We start from the raw sequence: 22,515 nt of genomic DNA on the forward strand, positions 1-22,515 counted from the left end.
GTTTTTGAAATTAATACTGCCTACCCAGATATCCTTCATCGCGATCGTGGAACATTCCTCACGATCGCGAAGCACAACTATTCTGCCCCATATTTTTACCCTACGCGATCGCGTAGAGCATAGGCCACGCCTCCCCTCCTGTTCAAATCCTTCTATGTGAACGCGACCTTAGCCACGCGTTCGCGAAGCACAACTTCGCACCCATACGCGATTGCGTTCCTAACTCTGCGATCGCGTAGAACAAACTCACCTCTGCACCAAATAAGCTTATGCGATCGTGAATGAATACCTGCCATCGCGTACCAGGAAACCAGAACCTGCAGCATCCAGACTTCAGCTATCAAGCCAAGTCCAAAAATGATCCATTAACCCCCCCTGAAACTCACCCGAGGCCCCCGGGACCTCAACCAAACATATTAACACATCACAAAATATTATACGAACTTAGTCGAGCCTTAGAATCACTCAAAACAACATCAAAACACCAATTACGCCCGGATTCAAGCCTAAAGAACTTCTAAACTTTCAAATTCCACAAACGATGCTGAAACATACCAAACCACGTCCGATTGACCTCAAATTTTGCACACAAGTCATATTCCACATTACGGACCTACTCCAACTTCCGGAATCGGAATCCGACCCCGATATCAAAAAGTCAACCCCCGGTCAAACTTCCCAAAAATTTGACTTTCGCCATTTCAAGTCTAAATTAGCTACAGACCTCAAATTCACAGTCCGGACACGCTCCTAAGTCCAAAATCACCCAACGGATCTAACGGAACCGACATAACTCTATTCCGGAGTCATCTTCACACACTCTGACTACGGTCAAAATCCTAAGACTTAAACCTCCATTTAGGGACTAAGTATCCCAAAACACTCCAAAAACCAAAACGAAACCTCCCGGCAAGTCACAATAGCAGAAATAGATATGGGAGAAGTAGTAAATACGGGATCGGGACTAATACACTCAAAAAGATCGGTCGGGTCGTTACATTCATCTTGTCCTCATGTCCAAACTCTATATTCTTTGTTTTTCCTTTCTTTTGAGACGACTGTTAGGGGATTGAATCCATTGGACATTTTATATCCCTTTGAGTAATGAGGATTTCTTTACGTGAATCACTGGACTCATCCTCGAACTGTTGCTGATCTGATTTTTCTGACGATTCAACATCCACGGGATCATCAGTTTGTGGGTTCTTTTTGAAGCGATGGTTTCTTCTAGGCATAGAGAAAGATGGTGAAGGTTTGGTTTTGGCTATGAGAAAGAAAAAACAGAGAGAAATTTTTTTTTGTGAGTAGATGATGAAGGGTTACCTCGATTCTGGATAGACGTGTGAAGGACAACTGAAAAGTTTCCTTTTGAAGACCCGCCGTCAATCATATCATTAATACAGAGTAATCAAAATAATTAGAGATATTTTAGGCGAAAATTTCAAAGAACAATTATAGAACATTCTTTAAAATAAGGAACCTTAGAGAAATTAAACGGGATTTAAGCAAATACCAATTTTGTCACGAAGTAGAAAAAATATTTCTTCAAGCAGCAGTTTTGTAAAAATATCTGCTAGCTAATTTTCAGTGTTAACAAATTCTAACACAATATCACCTTTTACAACATGATCATGGATAAAATGATGCTTGATTTCAATGTGCTTAGCTCTAGAATGATGCACAATATTTTTTGAAAGATAAATAGAACTAGTGTTATCACACATAATTGGAACACAATTAAGACACAAATCATAGTCTAAAAGTTGATGCATAATCCATAGAGCTTTTGTGCAACAGTTGCCTACAGTCAGGTATTCTGCTTCTATAGTAGATAAGGCAACACAACATTGTTTCTTGTTGTGCCAAGAGATAAGAGATTTTCCAAGTAATTGGCACGTTCCACTTGTGCTTTTCCTATCAATTTTATCACCTGCAAAATCTGCATCTGAAAAACCTTTAAGATTAAAGACATTTTAGCTTTCATACCATAGTTCATAGTCGACTGTCCCTATCAGATATCTGATGATTCGTTTAACAGCAGTTAAATGAGATTCTCTGAGAGCTGATTGATATCTTGCACACTTGCAGACACTGTCGACTAGCCGTAAGATAGAGTAGAGATCCGATCATACCTTGATACATTGTTTCATCAATGTCGCGCCCCCCTTTTTTCTCGCGAAAGCAGGCTTCGACACGTGACAACTCCTTTTAGAATAGGAGATAGAGTGCTAAAGGAGAAGAATCGCCACCTAACGATTTTTAAGGTGCGTTAGGGCACCTATTATGCAGATAACTCTGTTTGACTAATCAACGCCACTAAAGATCGGGTAAGGGCTCAAGTTACCTCAAAGAGAAGGTGTTAGGCACTCCTCGAGGTCCACAACTGTGGGTCTCGCCCAAACTTAAGATTATGTGGATTACGATTAAGCTAAGTGATTGAATAAACAAAGGGAATTCAGAAGTCAAAGAACTTTATTACAACATGATTAATACAGATCTTAGTGTGAATATAGGGATACAACTATTTAGATCTAATAACAACATATAAAGAGATGGGGTCCTAAGTATTTTAGCCTAAAGGATCACCCCGTGCAACATAAATAATACTTCGCAACTCACTTAAGATAGGGAGTTAGTCATATTATTCAGCGGGCACAGACTATCATCTCCTTCTACCCGATTACTATGTCAAAGTTGTTTACCTAAAAGCGCTCTAATTCAATTCTAAGTCGTACCCTATGCGTGCACTACCCGTCCCATACTTATGGCTCAAGAGGTATTGGACCTCTATTTGAGTGGTTCTAAACCTTACTTAGGCTACTCAGAAATGTCAAAATTAGGTGACAGACAAAAATACATTGGACTACAAGTATGGACAATTAAGGGCTCAAGTTTGCCTCCATACTTAAGCAACAAATACATGCAAGACAAGTTTTCATGTTAGGCAATTCTGAATTAAGAACCTTAAGCCCTATAGACATGATTTCTATGTGAACAGTGCGATACAGTAGCAAATAAAGTGATCCAAATCCTGTAGGCATGATTTCTAGTATACATGCTGCAACAATGCAAATTGAAGGAAAGTTCAACGATATTTATTTTCTATGGGCATGTTTTCTAATAACATGTAGCAACAAGGATAATTGAAGCATTTGAGCTCATGCTTTGCTAGTAGACAATTAGTGTGAGTGTGTGCTTCTCCTAATGGCATGATTTCTATAGTGTACATAGAGAGTGAACGACATATATAGCTAACACATTATTAAGTTCTATAGGCATGTTATCTACCCATCGCATGTAAATATTAAAATCTACCCCATTCCCTTTTACTAACAACCCCAATTGTTTATACAAAGATTATTACATGCCCAATAATGAGTAAAAGTAACAGTGTTACATAACAGTGATAAGAGGCCCACAACAGGCCTAATAAATACCCATCATTGCCTGGGCCTTCAATAGCTCTTACACATCATACCCAGGCCTTCAACAAAGAACCACATTCAATACACGACTCAAGGATCCATAGAGGAGTCCAGAACCAGTTTACTCAACCATGACACCAAGTGTTGCACCATTTAAATCAGCCAATTCAAGTACACAACACATAACAGGGGGGAGTAGAGTGAATAGGAACAGTTTCAGATTGAGGGAATGACTAAGGACCAAGCCCTAATGTGTCATAGTTCACAAGGGTCTCCATTGGACCCCGAGCAGTGCTCACACTAGGGAGGCCAATAATAAAACCTAGGTAGCCTTGGCTTTCAGCCGGCTAAGAATGAAGAGTTCAGAATAGCATAAGTTGCCAGTGAGGAAAATGGACAGAAGTTAGGAGATACATTCATATCCTAAAGTAGACATAGCCAAATTGAGCATATAGAGTAATTAATCAAATAGGCCAGTAGGTTCAGCAGGACAGCAAAGCACCACATAGATAGCCTCATATTGAAAGAAATTGGAGAAGAAACAGGTTTGCAAGATATACATAGATTATCATTCATGACATTAAACCAATTGAGACCTAAGAAGTCCGGATTAAGCTAAGCATGCATCTTAGGGTCATGCTAATAAGTATTTAGACATTGTGATAAACACTGGAAGAGACAGGGTATCAAATGAACAAAAGATAGACTGGAAACATATTAGCATGGAAACAAGATCATAGTCGCTAGAAAATGGTTTTAATACAAATTGCAACACATTGTACATGCAAGACAGACATTAGAGAGATTCAGGACAGTGTGTGATAGCAAACACATGTAGGTATTCTGGGATTAATATAATAGACTAATCTACTAGAGAAGATCTAAGTAATGTCATAAAGCAAAATAATTCAAACAGGGTAGATAGATCAAGTTGAGATAACTGTCAAGATCTTAGTCAATCACTAATGGGGTAGGGGGATCATGCTGAGTGACAAAAGAGCAGGTGAACATGTCACAATTACCACAGGAAGTTCTAACACTAGTATGAAGCATTCACTATAGAGATTAAGGACAAAGCAAGTAAGCATGTATTAGGTAACATCTAGACATCCATACACTTAAGAGGATCAGATTATCCAAGTTGGATTTAGGCATACTCAGAACTAGTAGCATTAGGAAGAAGTTAGATGCTAAAAGACTTAGAACAAAGCAGAATTAACAAAATCGCGCACAAAAGTAATCTAGAAAAACATATTAAGCCAGGAATTTCAGAGGCGAGAACACATGCAAATCAAAGGCAAATAGGGATGAAATTGCAAGAGTCAAGTAGCTTACCAGTTAACGGACAACAATAAAGAACAAAAGATCCACAAGAACCCAGAAACCTCGATGCGTCAAAGTTCCCAAGAGCTTCGATGAGCACAGGGCAATGCTCGCACCAAGAACAGGTAACAAAATGCTAATGGCCTTGGCTTTCAACCGGCCAGTACAGAATACCAATCAAGATAGTAGCAAAAAACCCAAATTTTAGTAAGAATCGATTATTTTAAGTCCACCCCCCCCCCAGAAGGGAAAATGAGGGGGTTTATATAGCAGTTAAAAATCGAACAAACACATAAGAAAACGGAGTAAATTAAACAACAAATAAGAAAAAAAAACATGCAAATCAATTTGAAATTGATTTAAGAGAGAAATCCGATAAACCCTAATTTTTTTAGGGAAAGTGTAAATCAGCAGAAATCCAAACGAAATCGGACTCACACAATATAGTATTGAACGTATGTAGACGAGATATGGCCCAGATTCAAATGATTGAAATTGAATGGGCAGAATCGGAGAGATAGTACTTGCCATGTTTAGGCAAGTACCAAGTGAAACTATGGAGGAACAACCAGTAGCCGAAAACACAGATATGGCAAGTAAATGAGAGGAGAATCCCATTAGGAGAGGGATTTAGGGAGTGGCGGCGATTTAGGGTTCTTCAGAGAAGGGGGAGAGTTCCAGGGCGGCGGGCGAGAGGGAAATGAGGATTAGGGTTTGGGGGTTGGGCAAATAAAAGGGTAGGTTAGTTGTGGGCCGTTGATCTTAGAGATCAACGGCCAGGATTTAAAGAGGAATTGGGGCGGGTTATTTTGACGGGTCGCGACCGGGTTGGGTTAGAAAGGTTGTTTGATTTAGGCTGGGGTTATTGGGCTAAGGTACTAGGCTAATTTAGTTCGAAAAATCACTTAGAAATTGGGCCAGCCTTTTAAACACATGTAATTTAGCTAAACATAATTTATAAAAATAATTAGTAAATGAGTGACATATTTTTTATGCACTAAAATGATTAATAATAATGATTTAACATTATAAAAATATAAAATGCTATTTTTGACACAAATAGTATAAATAAGGAGCATTTGTATATGAATATAGGCAATTATTGTAAAATTAAATAAATAGCTTAAAAATGCTACTGTAATTATATGGAATGAAATAAAATGTTTGAAACATATATTATAGGTACAAAATAATTATTTTAGGTAACTAAGTCATTACAAGATAATTTAAACGGATAATTACAAGATATTTACATATAATTTAAATACAAAAAAATTAATTTAAAGCTCTACAAATTATGAAAAATTATAGAAAATGCTTGTATAGGTTTGTAAAGTAAATAATAATGCAAAAGTGCTATTTTGAAAGTATATATATATATATATATATATATATATATATATATATATATATATATATATATATATATATATATATATAACTAAATATGAGGGCAAAATTGGGTATCAACAACTGCCCCTCTTTACCCGAAAATGATGAAAGAGTTGTCGGGTAAAGAATATGATGACCAATTTTGGACAAATTGAGTGAGGGATGGTGTGATTTGAAAAAATGGGGGCCAAACCCTGGTTCCTGAGTTGCCTACATATCCCTGATGTTACAGGAATCACGCCGTGTGTAGTTCTGGATCCAACGGTGAACTAAACCGATGGAGTTGTTATAGGAACGGTTGTGTGCTTCGGAAAGGGTTCTTTTGGGTAGGACAATATCAGATGAATTTGCGCGAAATCATGGATGTGAATCTGAAATGTTATAGATGTATCTCAAAATGAGTATTTGAACGGTTATCAAGTAAAAGTGGGTAACTAATGGTGGTTGGTCGTGTTTGAAATAATTGCAGGATGTGAATGTTGAACGAAAATCGGAGCGAAGATTGATCCGTTAGGAGAACGGTTACTTCTTGGATTACCTGCAAAACTTAAAACATGATGCGTGCAAGTATATATAGATTATTGCGAGAATTTAAACATGATGCAAATTTCCTTTGGACCATGAAAGTTGTCTTTGGACGGTGAGGATAATGTCTTTAGACCATGACGTCGTGGGTCATGAATCATGTGATAAGGGATTCGCAGGCCATGAAATGATGTCCTCGGGCCATGAAAATGGTGCCTCTGAACCATGACGCCTTTGAATAATGATGTGCAATACTGAGAGATCCTCAGGCCATGGAATGGTGTCTTCCCGCTACGAGGATGATGCCTTCAGACTATGACGCATTTGGACAAAGATGGCGATGTTTCAGCCCATGAGATGCAAAGATATGATGCTAGGTCGTATGTAAAACGAAACAGATCTTAGGCAATGCTTAGCCACAGGCAAATAGAAGAAAGTGCTAGGTCTTAAATAGCATAATAGAGATAGTATTTAGTCTTGGAAAACACAGTGCTTAGCCGTATGCAAGAATGGGAGGCAGGGCTTAGCCTCATGCAAAATAGGAGACAGTGCTTAGTCTCATGCGAAAAAGGCAATATTTAGCCTTATGCAGTTAAGGAGGCAAGGCTTAGCCTCGTGCAAATAGGAGACAATGCTTAGCCTCATGCAAAAAAGGACAGTGCTTAGCCTTATGCAGTTAAGGAGGTAATGCTTAGCCTCATGCAAATATGAGACAATGCTTAGTCTCATGCAAAGAAAGGCAGTGCTTAGCCTTATGCAGTTAAGGAGGCAGGGCTTAGCCTCATGCAAAATAGGAGACAGTGCTTAGTCTCATGCGAAGAAGGCAATGCTAAGCCTTATGCAGTTAAGGAGACAATGCTTAGCCTCGTACAAATAGGAGACAATGCTTAGTCTCATGCAAAGAAAGGCAGTGCTTAGCCTTATGTAGTTAAGGAGGCAATGCTTAGCTTCATGCAAATAGGAGACAATGCTTACTCTCATGCAAAGAAAGGCAGTGCTTAGCCTTATACAGTTAAGGAGGCAATGCTTAGCCTCGTGCAAATATGAGACAATGCTTAGTCTCATGCAAAGAAAGGCAGTGCTTAGCCTTATGTAGTTAAGGAGACAATGATTAGCCTTGTGGAATTAGGAAGGTAGTGCTTAGCCTCATGGGGGAAAACAATGAGTGATTGTGAGAAAACAGAGTATTTTTTAGCTGAAGATGTGTTTGCGCTTGGCAACTTTGTCATTATGAAGGTAGTGATTCTGATGTGTGTATGTATTTGCGCATATTCCTATTATGTTCATTGTGCCTGCATCCAAAGAAAAATTGTGAGTTTGCGGGGAAGGTTGGTCTGTGCTTTCGCCTTCTCGCTTTGCTTTTGCTCCTGTCTTGAGATCATGTTTGAGTTACCCTGGGCAGCATCTGGCTGTTTATAAAAATAGAGTTTTCGAAAAATATGTGTGCATTTGATGAATGTAGTTATTTCAATACAGTAGTATGCAATATCAAGTAATTTAGATGAACCAATGACTGTGACATATTTTAGAGACATTGCGACTTCCTTGCTTTAGAATTTTGAGGGTCCTCCTCCTCGAAATTCTAACCCAGTTTAAAAGCAATTCTTTGACCGTTCTGTGTATGATGAAGTTGGATAGACTTGCTTCAGAATTTTGAGGGTCCTCCTCAAAATTCTGCCCCATTTTCTGACCATGGAAAAAATGAAGATTTTATTGAGATGTGACCAAATCCACAGGGTTGCTTACGTATCTCCTCTTAAACGGGAATCAAGTCAAACATAGTTCAGTTACATCAGATGAAGAACTGCAAACAATCTAAATATAATATCTTTTGACTGCGTCTGAGTTGATAGGTTTTGGCCAAACTTCTCCGTCCATTTCTGCAAGTATGAGTGCTCCTCCTATTAGTACTCTGTGAACCATGTAGGGCCCTTGCCAATTGGGTAAAAATTTCCCTTTGGCTTCATCTTGATGCGGGAAGATCCGCTTTAGCACCAACTGCCCCGGTGTGAATTGTCTACGCCTGAACCTTTTATTGAAAGCTCTAGACATTCTGTTCTGGTAAAGTTGACCGTGACATAATGCATTCATTTTTTTTCCGTCAATGAGAGCCAGTTATTCATAATGACTTCGTATCCATTCTGCATCACTGAGTTTAGCCTCTTGTATGATTTTCAAAGAACGAAATTCTACTTCGGTAGGAATGCCGGCTTCAGTACCATAGACCAGCAAATAGTTGCCCCCGTTGATGTGTGAACCGTGGTGCGATATCCAAGTAGGGCAAATGGTAACTTCTCGTGCCATTATTTGTGATTATCTACCATCTTCCTTAGTATCCTCTTGATGTTCTTATTGGCGGCTTCTACAGCTCCATTCATTTGTGGCCTGTATGCTGTGGAATTATTATGCTTGATCTTGAAGGTTTCACACACGGATCTCATCAAATCACTATTAAGGTTGGCGGCGTTGTCGGTGATGATTGAATCCGGTACCCCGAATCGACAGACAACACGATCCCTAACAAAATCTGCTACGACCTTCTTAGTTACAGCCTTGTAAGATGCTGCTTCAACCCATTTTGTGAAATAGTATATGGCCACTAGAATGAACCTGTGCCCATTTGAAGCGGCGGGTTCGATTGGACCGATGACATCCATCCCCCAAGCGGAGAAAGGCCAAGGTGCACTTGTTGCATTGAGTTCATTGGGTGGTACTTGTATCATATCAGCATGTACTTGGCATTGATGACACTTTTGGACATACCTGATGTAGTCTGTTTCCAAAGTCATCCAAAAATACCCTGCTCTTAATATCTTCTTAGCTAAGGCAAATCCATTCATGTGTGGTCCGCAAGTTCCGGCATGTATTTCTTCGAGCAATTTGGATGCTTCCTTGGTGTCGACACACCGTAATAACCCCAGATCTGGAGTCCTTCTGTACATAATTCCTCCGCTTTGGAAGAAACGGTTAGATAATCTTCGGAGTGTGCGTTTCTGATTATATTTTGCGTGCTCTGAGTATTCTCCTTTTGCCAAATATTCTTTGACGTCATAGAACCATGGATTTCCATCAATTTCTTCTTCAACATGAGCATTATAAGCTGGCTGATTATGAATTCCTACCGGGATAGGGTTGATGAAATTCTTGTCTGGGTGTTGTATCACGGAAAATAGAGTGTTCAATACATCTACGAACTCATTCTGGGTTCTCGGAATATGTTTGAACTCTATCTTTGTGAATCTCTTCTTCAATTATTGTACATATTACAAATATGGCAGTATTTTGGTATTCTTTGTAGCCCATTCTCCTAGAACCTGATGTACCAAAAGGTCTGAGTCACCAATTACCAGCAATTCCTGAATGTTCATGTCAATGGCAAACTTGAGTCCCAAGATGCAAGCCTCATATTCTGCCATATTGTTGGTACCTGGAAACCTGAGCTTTGCGGATACTGGATAGTGTTGACCTGTATCTGATACTAAGATAGCTCCAATACCTATTCCTTTGAAGTTCGCGACTCCGTCGAAGAACATCCTCCAACCGTCGTATGCTTTGGTGATGTCTTCTTCCACAAATGATACTTCATCGTCGGGAAAATACGTTTTCAATGGTTCGTATTCTCCGTCTACATGATTTTCTGCCAAATGATCTGCCAATGCTTGCCCTTTGACTGCCTTCCGAGTTACATAAATGATGTCGAACTCACTCAGCAATATTTGCCATTATGCCAACTTTCCGGTAGGCATGGGTTTCTGGAAGATGTATTTTAACGGATCTATCCTTGATATGAGATATGTGGTGTAGGCACAGAAGTAGTGCCTCAACTTTTGAGCTATCCATGTTAAAGCGCAGCAGGTGCGTTCCAACACAGAATACCGTGCTTCGTAGGGTGTGAACGTCTTACTCAGATAGTATATGGCCTATTCCTTTCTTCCTGTCTCATCGTGTTGTCCCTAGACACAGCCGATAGCCCCATCTAGTACAGATAAATAGAGTAGCAGAGGTCTCCCATGTTCCGGTGAGATCAGGACAGGTGGTTTGGATAAATATTCCTTGATCTTGTCAAAGGCTTTCTGGCACTCTTCAGTCCAACTTGTTACAGCGTCTTTCTTCAACATTTTGAAAATCGATTCACACATCACAGTTGATTATGCTATGAAACGACTGATGTAATTGAGACGCCTTAAGAAACTCATCACATCTTTCTTGTTCTTCGGAGGTGGCAAATCTTGGATAACTTTGACCTTTGACGGGTCTAGCTTAATTCCTCGACGGCTGACGATGAACCTTAACAACTTTCCAGTAGGGACCCCGAAAGCACATTTTGCGGGATTAAGTTTCAGGTTGTACCTTCGAAGTCGATCAAAGAATTTCCTCAAATCTGCTATATGATCTGTGCTTCTCTTGGATTTGATGATGACGTCATTCACGTACACCTCTATCTCCTTGTGTATCATGTCGTGGAAAATGGTTATCATGTCCCTCATGTAAGTGGCTTCAGCATTCTTTAGGCCAAACGACATCATTTTGTAACAATATACTCCCCATGGTGTAATGAAGGTTGTCTTTTCGGCATCCTCTTCATCCATCCAGATCTGATGATATCCCGCGAAGCAATCCACAAAGGATTGAAGTTCATGCTTGGCACAGTTGTCAATCAGTATGTGTATATTGGGCAAAGGGAAATCATCTTTGGGACACGCTCTGTTTAAATCCCGATAGTCGACACACACTCTGACCTTCCCATCTTTCTTTAGAACCGACACAATGTTAGCCAACCAGGTCGGATATTCAACCACTCTGAGAACCTTGTCTTTGATCTGCTTGGTGACTTCCTCCTTTATTTTCAGACTCATATCTGGTTTGAACTTTCTGAGCTTCTGCTTTACAGGCGGACATATAGGGTTGGTAGGTAGTTTATGGGACATTATGGACGTGCTCAAACCGGTCATATCAACAAAAGACCATGCAAAAATATCCTCATACTCCTTCAAGAACTGGATATATTCTTCTTTCTCTGATGACGATAGGTGAATGCTTACACGAGTTTCCTTGACTGTTTCGGAGTCTTCCAAATTAACGGTTTCAGTCTCATCCAAATTGGACTTAGGCTTGTTTTCAAAATTTTCCACTTCTCTGACAATTTCCTCGTGTATTATATCCTCATCCAGATCCTCTGAATCACTATCCTAATGTTGCGCTGTCTTGTTACATGTTACAGTCGTAGGTTCATCAGGATAAGTAATAATAATGTTGTAGAGAGAAAATGTAAAGGATAATAATAAATACTAAAACAACAATCCATCGATAAATATTTAAAAACGTCAAACAAATGTAGTTCAATGATTCGAGCAATTATTTCAAAATAAAAATGTTAAAAAAAAAACAAAATACTAAAAATGTCTTAAATGCCCATAAAATTGCTTTTAAAAATAAATGATGCTAATTGCCAGGCTACCCAGGAACTCGACGGGCCCTTGATGGCGCAGCAGTCCAATTCTTGGGAATAGCTCCCTTCTCCATTGTCTGAATAATAAGATCTTCCTCCTCCTCCTCCTCCTCCTCCTCCTCCTCCTCAACTATCACACTGCATTCCATGTCTTTGTCATCCAGAAATAGCTTCCTTATGCCAGCTAAAGTTTCATCTTCTTCAGACCCCCACATCATGTCAGCTTGATGAAACGACTGGCTCAAATATGGTACTGGCTTCTCTAGAGGGTAATAAGGACCACGCCACAGTGGTGACCAATTCTGATACTCGTGCCAGGTGTATTCATACCCAAGCCCAAAGGTTGTGTCGTGACGCTTTAGATGTATCGGTTTGGTGATCCCCTGGAGATTCTTACCGAGACCCTTGATAGGTTCATACCTTGTCCATGCCACTATACCTTCTATCTTACTGCTCCACCATTTGTCTTTTTCAATTGCGTTGATGCGCTCGACGTGATGGTATATTTCCCCACCCAACTTCCTTCTATTCTCGACGACCGGAAAAGTTTGATTGGTGTAAATGGGATTACTTTCGTTCCCTATGGATGATCACTTCCTGATGGTTCCACTTAAACTTCACGGCATGATGTAGTGTAGAATCCACGGCCCCAGTGACATGTATCCACGGTCGCCCCAACAACAGAATATATGTAGCAGATATATCCAATACTTGAAACTCAACATCGAACCAGGTCGGGCCTATCTGTAGGCTGAGGTTGGTCTCCCCAATTGTGGCCCTTTGAGACCCATCAAATGCTTTCACATTCATACTCCCTGCTCGTGTCTCGTGCAGACCTTTACCCAACCTTTTCAAAGTAGTTGGTGGACAGATGTTGAGACTCGAACCCCCATCTATTAGGACCCTGGCAATGAATTTGTCCTCAAACTGCACGGTGATATGTAGTGCCCTGTTATGACTTAGTCCTTCCGGTGGCAGCTCGTTTTCATGAAAAGTGATCTTGTGGCTTTCTAACACTTGCCCTACCATGTTGGCCATCTCTCCACTGGTGATGTTATTTGGTATATAAGCTTCATTCAACACCTTCATCAAGGCATTCCTATGTGCCTCAGAGTTTTATAGCAGTGATAAAATGGATATTTGAGCAGGGGTGTTGTTCAGATGATCAACCACAAAATACTCTCTCGCCTGCACCTTTCTCCAAAGATCATCTGGGCTAGTCTCAATGACATGCGGCTTAAAGGTGGTTTTTTTTGTTGTTCCTCCCAAATGCTCGGGTGTATAAATCCTACCAGTTCTTGTCATGCCTTGCACTACACCTGTTTCTTCCATTTTTGCCTTTCCTTTCCTTCTTGCTTCTGCAACATAATCCCAAGGTATAGCATTAGACTTAAAAAGATGGCGTGGGTGCCACCATCACGGTGAAGGGTGTTGTTACCTCAACCTCAAATGGAGTTGGTGCGGCTACCTCAACTTCAATCGGTGCCTACGTTTGTACCATAATAGGTGTGAGAGTGACTGGAGATGTTTCAGGGTTATCCCCTTCTCGAATGAGTCCAATTGACCCCTCTGAGTCCCATTCTTCATCGGTCTCTATCACGTTTACCCCTTCACCCCTGTGATCCGGGAGAGGATTGTTACAGACATTGGGTGCAGCCTCCTTTGCTTGTATGACATTGGTGTCAATTAATGTCTGAATCTTATCCTTTAAAGTACGATACTCATCAATAGTATGACCCTTCATGCCTGAGTGATAGGCACATGTCTTATTTGGATTAATCTACTAGGAGGAGTTTTCCATAGCAACAGCGGGAATGGGAGTGACATAACCAGCAGCCTTCAGTCTCTCGTACAGTTGGTCTGTGGGTTCAGCAATTGGGGTGTATTGTTTGGGTGGTCTGCGGTCGAAATTTGGTCTAGGTTTTTGGTAGTTTTGGCATGCTGGTGGTGAGTGGTAGTATGCTGGTTGGGTGTTATAAGTATGGTAAGTGGCGGTAGGTTGGTGGTATCTGGGAGGTAAAGGCTGATATGTGGGTGGGAGTGTTTGGTATGTAAGAGGAGATTTTGGACCTTGGGCTACCATCACCGCACCTACTTCTTTCTTCTTGGAGATACCTCCTGACTGTAAGGCTTTATTTGTGGCTTGGAGTGCTTCAAAATTTGTCACCATTCCGCTTTTGATCCCTTCTTCTATTCTTTCTCCCAATTTGATGATGTCAGAAAATTTATGGTTTTCAATAACCCTCAGTCTTTTGTAGTATTGCGGATCCTGAGTTCTGACAAAGAACTTATTCATATGTTCTTCTTCCAGTGTTGGCCTTAGTTTTGCAGCTTCAGACCTCCACCGAGTAGCATACTCGCGAAAAGTTTCCGTTGGCTTCTTCTTGAGATTCTGAATGTAGAAAACATCTGATGCATTTTCTGTGTTAAACCTGAACCGATCCATGAAATCTGATGCCATGCTCACCCAATTAACCCATTTCTTTGGGTTCTGACTGATGTACCAAGAGAGGGCATGTCCGGTGAGGCTCCTCATGAACAGCTTTATGCGGATTCTTTCATCCTTACCAACTCCCACAAGCTTGTCACAATACGTTCTCAAGTGCACCTTCAGATCACCAGTCCCGTCGAACATTTCGAACTTAGGAGGTTTGTAACCTTCTGACAGTTCTATATCTGGTTGAATACAAAAATCTTCATAATTCAAACTCTCAATGCATTTGCCCCCTTCGACAATTTGAACTCTTCCAGTAAGTTTCTTGAGTTCTTCCGCCATGTTCTTGATGAGCAGGTCCTTCTCAACAGATTCAGGTATGTACAGGGTCTGTTGTGGGGTGTAGGGTAAAGTTTCCACATATATGGGATTACTTTGGTGGACTCCAGGAATCTGGGCATAATGGTGGTCATTGGTTTAGTTTTGCGGGTCAGGAGTAGGCTGTGGTGCATTCTGAGAGGTGTGGTATGTGGTTGTTTATGGGTATTGAGTTGGGTGGTGATGGTGTTGTTGAGGAGTAGGTACTGGTGGAGGGTTGTGTTTCTAAGGAGGTGTGGCGTATTGATGTGGTGCGGGAGGATTTTGCGGATTTTGACTTTGGGTGTTTTGGGGAGGTACCGGGTTTTGGGCGTTTGTGTTTTGTTGGTTAATGTCGGGGACTTTTAGGTTAAGGGAAAGGTTTGCTAAGTTCCGGACCTGCTCAAGTTCCCCTTGTAGCTCCAATATTTTCTGTTCCAGACGTAGGACCAATTCATTATGTACTGGAGTATTCCAACCGTCCGAAGTTTCAATGTTTTCTGCATTGTCTTTTCTGATATCGCTTAAATCGTCCATTTTTCCTTTCCCTTTGCTTTTGCCAGGATCACTTGGTGGAGGAGGAGGTGGAGGACCTTTGGATCTGGTTTGATATGCTGACGATGCCAGTATGCACGAACCAACCTTGGGGAATGGGAATAATCAAAAGAAAAAAAAATAAAAGGTAACCAAGTCAGTAAGGAATATTGAAAGAATGCTTGCAATATTGAACATGCTTTGCAAAATCATGTAATAGACTCGCGTCTTAATTTGGGGGACCTCGTTGTGCCCGAGGTAGACCTAAGCGACACATAGACTTAGAGAAAATTGATGCCAATAATTGTATCATTTCATTAATGCGAAAATGAATTAGATCCTTACTAAAACGGCAATAATAAGAAAAATTACTAATGGCATTTGCCTTATTACAATCGAAATCTAAAACTAAGCTAAAAAGTAGTAAAGAACATCATTTCCTAATCTGCTTGGCCCCAGAGGGACCTTCTCCATGCTTGGCCTTCTTGGATCCATCAATCAAGTTCCCCAGGTCGCGCATGTCCAATAATAGGTAAGCCCTTGCTAGATGCCCTCCCTCATTGCCTTCCGTATTCTGACAATCTGAGAGCCTCTTCCTCATCCTCCACTCAAGTTCCATTAACCCTTGCTCCAAATATTCCAATCTTTCTGTTGATTTAGTAGCAATTTCTTTCCATTCGTTGATTACTTCTATATCCACTTTGTGCTATTCCAAATGCCTAGCTTCAGACTCAAAAACCCTCTAGCGTAGCATCCTACACTTGACTTGTGCTTCAGCAACGTCATCTATAATCCTATTTTTCAGATTAATCCCTGGCTTGGCATCTCCCTCTATTTCATCTACCAACCATGATGGGCAGAAGTATACATGGCCGGCATAGTACCTGTCTGGCTCGATAGTGTCTTTCTCTACAATGACCTTTTGATTCCACATATGTTGTGCCTCGAACTTGAACGGAATGATGTTCCCTTTAAGTCTACTTTATACTAGACCATGTTAGAAAATCGAGGTATAACCTGCTTTCTTCCCGCTTGCCTCATAACCCTTATTGGAGCATAAGGATAGATTCCTCTTAACCCGGTCAGCATTAAATAAGTTATTTCTCTTGACCAGATGATGAACTCGCTGCTAGGGAACCATTCGAATATCCAATGTACCTTTTCGTCAGTCAAATTGCTGAAGAAACGCACCCAGCTCACAGCACTTCCAGGTTGCACGAACCTATCTGGGATAAATGTCATTCTTTTTGGATGATGGTAGGCTATGTAGTCATTCAATGGTCGTCGCAGAAGCTCCTGCTGATATTCACCTCTCTGAAAATATTCTAATAACCAAACCTGCAGCAACAAATTACAGCCCCCGAAGTGCCCATATCCCTGCTTGCATCGATCTAGAGCTCGGTACATTTCGGCCAAGATCATGGGGATGATAGTGTAAGTTTGTCCCTCAATTCCTTCCATTGGAGTCTTAGCAACCATGGCTAAGCGAGTGTGGATCTTCCCCCTTTTCTTTGGAAATATCAGCAACCCTAAGAAACAGATAATGAACACAAAAACTCGGCGGTGTGTCCAACCCAAAAAAGTAACGACAAGTTCATCATGGTGAAGGCGATATGACTTGCTATGCCCATAACATTCATAAAGGAATTCAAATGGTATGTATGACTTCTTCAGACAGAGTAACTCATCATTTTTCTTGAAACCCGTCATTTTCAAAAATCTGGGGGGAGTGCGATTTTCTGGTACTGATAAACCCGGACTATCCCATGGCAGCCTAGCGAAGCCTCCTATTTCCTCTAAGAGAGGAGTCATTTCTACATCACCAAAGCGAAAGACAACTCTTTTCTCATCCCAAAACATAGTGGCGACCTCAATCAATGTGTTATTTGGCCGAATGTCCAATAAGGAAGGTAAATTTCCGAGGACCCTTTTCACATGATTCTTGTCACTATGTGAGAGGTTCTTCCACCAATCAAGCAGCAAAGGTGGGATGTTTTGAACCATGCCGAACTTGGAGACTTCGTACCTCATTTTCTGCAAAACAAATAGAGTTAGCCCTTCCCCCTCCGGGTCTGACTATTTACACATTAATGATCAACATACCAGCATGTTTTCTCCAAGTAATGCACATAACGTGATGGTGTCCATTGGGATTATGGAAATCCCGTCGGGCTTTGGACAAGGCTTATCTTAGTAGATTGTCACGCGGATAACGTTCTAACCCATACTTGGTTTGACATGATGCATGCACAGTTGATATTGAAGCGAGGTTTCTAGAAGGGTCTAGACTGGCACTCTCAAGTGGACAACTTGAGAGGGAAAAGCACGGAACCGTCGACTGCACCGCTGATCGACTAGTTTACCGCAAATAAGCCTTTCTAATTTAAAGGGTAATTTTGGAAGAGTGCGGACACTCATCAAGTGCCGCTATGGTATTAGTTGGGCACGAGTGGAATATGATATGGAGCATGCTTTATGAAGCAATAATAACACGTTGTCAAGTATTTTCATGATAAATATGTGAAAGCAATAAACGCAGTATTAAGATAAAACATAAAGGACGTAAAAAGAAAGACAAAAAGAAAAAGTTAGTTCGTGGAATATAGGAAATATAATAAAGTAACCAAGGGAGTAGGGGTGGGAGAGACATGATATAGCTAATAAATAGCAGTTAGAGCAACTAAGGGCGAATAGGGAAAGAGATGTGCATGTTATAACAAATTTAAGCAAATAAAGGTGGAGGAGGGAAGGGATGTGCATGTTATAACAATTTTAAACAAGTAAAGGTGAACGGGAAAAGGGATGTGCATGCAACAGCAAATCTAACAAATAAAGATGGAAAAGGAATGTGTGTTTTATAACAAAGAAAACTAATCCACATAAGCCAAGTTCATTATGGTAAGAGCCTAAGAGTAAATCCCCAGCAGAGTCGCCATGCTGTTGCGACCCTATTTTTCTCGCGAAAGTGGGCTTCGACACGTGATAACTCCTTTTAGAATGGGAGATAGAGTGCTAAAGGAGAAGAGTCGCCACCTAACGATTTTTAAGGTGCGTTACGGCACCTATTATGCAGATAACTCTGTTTGACTAGTCAACGCCACCAAAGATCGGGTAAGGGATCAAGTTACCTCAAAGAGAAGGTGTTAGGTACTCTTCGAGGTCCACAACTGTGGGTCCCGTCCGAACTTAAGATTATGTGGATTACGATTAAGTTAGGTGATCAAATAAACAAAGGGAATTCAGAAGTCAAAGAACTTTATTACAACATGATTAATACAGATCTTAGTGCGAATATATGGATACAACTAATTAGATCTAATAACAACATATAAAGAGGGGGGAGGGGGGGTACTAAGTGTTTTAGCCTAAAGGATCACCCCGTGCAACATAAATAATACTTCACAACTCCCTTAAGATAGGCAGGTACTCATATTATTCAGCGGGCACAGACTATCATCTTCTGCTACCCGATTACTATGTTAAAGTTGTTTACCTAAAAGCGCTCTAATTCAATTCTCACTCGTACCCTATGCGTGCACTACCCATCCCATACCTATGGCCCAAGAGGTATTGGACCTCTATTTGGGTGGTTCTAGACCTTACTTAGGCTGCTTAGAAATGTCAAAACTAGGCGACATACATAAACATATTGGACTTCAAGTATGGACAATTAAGGGCTCAAGTTTGCCTCCACACTTAAGCAACAAATGCACGCAAGATAAATTTTTATGTTAGGCAATTCCGAATTAAGAACTTTAAGCCCTATAGACATGATTTCTATGTGACAAGACATCAAAGAACACAAGCAGTTTCAGAGGCCAGGCATTGCTCATAGACAAGATTATACATGCTGATTATTGAGATTACAGGTTTTCAGTTATTAACCTTGTTGTGTCTAGGTGACTTACGCAATAAGGAGTAATGAAGACCATTGGGAGGAGCCCAAAATTACTTATGCTTGATGACAATGGAATAAACAAGAAGTAAACAGTTTTTATAGGTCCATCATTAATATAGAACGAGTAATTATACCCTATAGGGAGGATCTCTAACAGTTGACGCTTGGGACTTATTTTATTATTATACTTAGTCCTATAAGCATGGTTAGTGAACAGTGCGATACAGTAGCAAATGAAGTGATCCAAATCCTATAGGCATGATTTCTAGTATATATGCTGCAACAATGCAAATTGAAGGAAAGTTCAACGATATGTATTTTCTATGGGCATGTTTTCTAATTACAAATAATTATTATGGTGTCCCAAGTGATCCGTTTATTTTAAAATCCCAAATTAAGGAAATTGACTCTATTTATGGTCCGCGAACACAGAAGACTGGACAATAAATTTTGTTAACCCGGGAGAAGGTGTGAGGCACTCCCAAGTTTTGTGATTTTAGCACGGTCGCTTAATAATTAATACTTGGCTTAATCATCTAAATTATTATATTTTTAAACCTATTGTGCATTTTACCTTTGACCGCTTTTAATTATGTATTTAAATGCTTTTTAGTATTTATGGAGTTATTTCTTAAACAAGTTACGATATCGTGCACTTGTCGTTTTGGTTCACATTGCAAACTGCGCCACGTGAAACGCACCCGCGATTTACAACATGTTTATTATTATTATTATTTGAAGTTGTGGTCAAGTCATGTGAAACGCGCACTTGAGTTGGGATTTACATATCGTGATCATGCCACGGGAACCGTACCCATAGTCACGACGATTTATTAATCGCGCCTAAAGTAAACTACGATTGTTCATGAATTATTTTCCTAAACTACTTTGAGATTATTGTATGGTTCATGATTTATGGAATCATTTGGAGAAGTATGTACATTAGTAATTTACTAAACTAATCTGTGAAGTATTTTAGTTCTTTGATTTAAGAATTAGTGTATTCGAAACACATATACATTTTTAATACTGAGTGTACAGCTAAACCAATTGACGCAATGAAAGTTCGTTTGCCTTAAGGCCCACTAGTAAAAGAAAACGGCTCAATTACTGATTTTCACATTTGAATCAAATGGCCTAATTTCCTAACTAGCGGATGGCTCACTACCCTAACAGATGTTCTCAAAACTTCACTGGTACAATCTAATATATGCAGATTCTTTCAACAAATTTATTAATTATATTTTATCATGGTTTTATCATCAAAACAGATTCTCCACTCTTCCAAACTAATCATGAAATCAAACGAAAGCTAACGAGCTATTTCAACAAGACAAAAAGAAACAAACAAAAATGAAATTCTAATAAATACCAGCAAATCAATATGAACCAACATTTAAGCACACGATCAGCGAATCAAGGCAGGAACATGCTTGAAGATGAAAACAGGGCATGCTATGGTGAAAATATCGAATTAATAGATGAAAAGTAAAAGATGAACCTCAATGATTTTCTTCTGTATTTGATTTATCAAATAAAACTCCAAGTGAATAATTCGACAGTACAGTTGCTCTGAATTGAAGACAAAACTTTTGACCGGAACTTCGACTAACAACCTCGACTTCGAACCAAAGAGAACCTCGACTTGACTCAGAAGCTTTAGCTATTTTGGGGGAATTTTGGAATGAGTTTACGGCTGGGTTTGGGATGGATTTTAAAGGTGATTCATGGCTGATTTTGCTGAGTTTCGGCTGGAAAACAGAGCTGCTTTTTGCTGGGTTTTAGAGCAAATTTTGGGACTGTTTGGTAATGTTTTTCGCTGCTGTTTTTGAGCTGAATTTCAGCTGGGTTTGAGTGTTGATTTTGGGTGGGAAAAGTGGATGGTTATTACTGTGATTTTGGGGATGCTTTGAGGTGATTTCGGTGGTTTAGGAGGCTAGTTTGGGGTGGCTTTTGGTGGTGAAAATGGCTAATTTCTTTTGGGTTTTTACATGGCTGTGTTTATTGTACGAATTTGGGGATATTTAGAGCTAGTTTGAGGTGTAAATGTGAGAGGGAGAAGAAAAATTAGTTGTTCTCCAGATGAAAGAAGAAGAAGGCGCTGATGCCCACCTTTCTTTTTAGAGCTCTAAGTTTCTTTTCATTTTATTTTTTAGTGCCCTCCTTTCTTTTGTGCTTATCCCCTTTCTTTTGTGTATGGTGAGTGTTTATATAGATCAGAGACAGTAAGAGAGATCGAGGAGAGGGAGTAAGTAGGAGGGAGACGGGTGTGTGTGCTGTGTGTATCTTGGGGAGAAAGAAAAATGTGCAGTTGATTTTTGTAAAAAGAATCCAACCGTGTAGTGTGTGTGAGACTAATTTCTCAAAAAACGTGATCTTCCATCCTCTTAACTAATTGCAGGTGAATTTGTTATAAGGGAATCTTTGCTAGGTGGCATCATGTGATTGGTTCTCATTCTTAATTATTTTTTTGTTTTCTTTTTTGTTTAAACAAAAGATGAATAAAAATATTAAAATAAAATACTACTCATACTAAATAAATAAAAATAAGGTAAAATTACTATATACTCAACATATTTGTTGAAAGTCTCTAAACTTAAAAATTGCACTAAACTAAAGAATAACTATATCTTTTTTTTTTTTGAATTTCTTTTTTTCTTTGTAAATGAAGATAAAACTTATACTAAAAATGTGACCTTTTTTTTTTATCATTTTTAATTTTCTTAAAATGAAATATATAAAAAGGTGAAACAAAAGTTAAAATGTGTAGATTAAACTTAAAGAATATTTACATACTAAAAAGTGATAAAAATCTAAAAATGGTAAAAAATTAGGTGCTCACAACTGGTTCAATACTGGTGTGGTACTTACATCTAGTTTCCTTGGGTCACAAGGGTTCTCTTAGTCTTTCGCTTTGTTTGTTCCTTCATATGTGACTTCTAACTTGTCCCACATGTCTTTCGTAGTTTCACAGCTTGATATCTTCTCATACTCTTCTTCACTTATGGCATTGTATATGAGATTCTTTGCCTTAGCATTCACTTGAATAACGACTGCTTGTTCTTCAGTGTAATCATCTAAGTCGAGAGGATTAGATGATACTATAATCTCACCATCTTTATCCTTCCTTGGTGGAATTAGAAGATTTTCCTTTTTGATCACACGTCATACTTTAATA

At 39.7% G+C, this 22,515-nt stretch overlaps 1 protein-coding gene across 1 annotated transcript; it reads right to left on the reverse strand.

The window, feature by feature from the left end:
• Nucleotides 1-15,775: 15,775 nt before the first annotated feature.
• LOC107776276 (uncharacterized) lies at nt 15,776-21,695 on the reverse strand. The gene is made up of 2 exons (XM_016596152.2): nt 20,839-21,695; nt 15,776-17,473 (listed from the first exon to the last, which is right to left on the reverse strand). The coding sequence occupies exon 2, from the start codon at nt 17,468-17,470 to the stop codon at nt 16,427-16,429; it is 1,044 nt and encodes a 347-aa protein (XP_016451638.1). The 5' UTR covers nt 17,471-17,473; nt 20,839-21,695; the 3' UTR covers nt 15,776-16,426.
• Between the last annotated feature and the right edge of the window lie 820 nt (nt 21,696-22,515).

Source organism: Nicotiana tabacum, chromosome 4 (genome assembly GCF_000715075.1).
Source record: "Nicotiana tabacum cultivar K326 chromosome 4, ASM71507v2, whole genome shotgun sequence".
NCBI lineage: Eukaryota > Viridiplantae > Streptophyta > Magnoliopsida > Solanales > Solanaceae > Nicotiana > Nicotiana tabacum.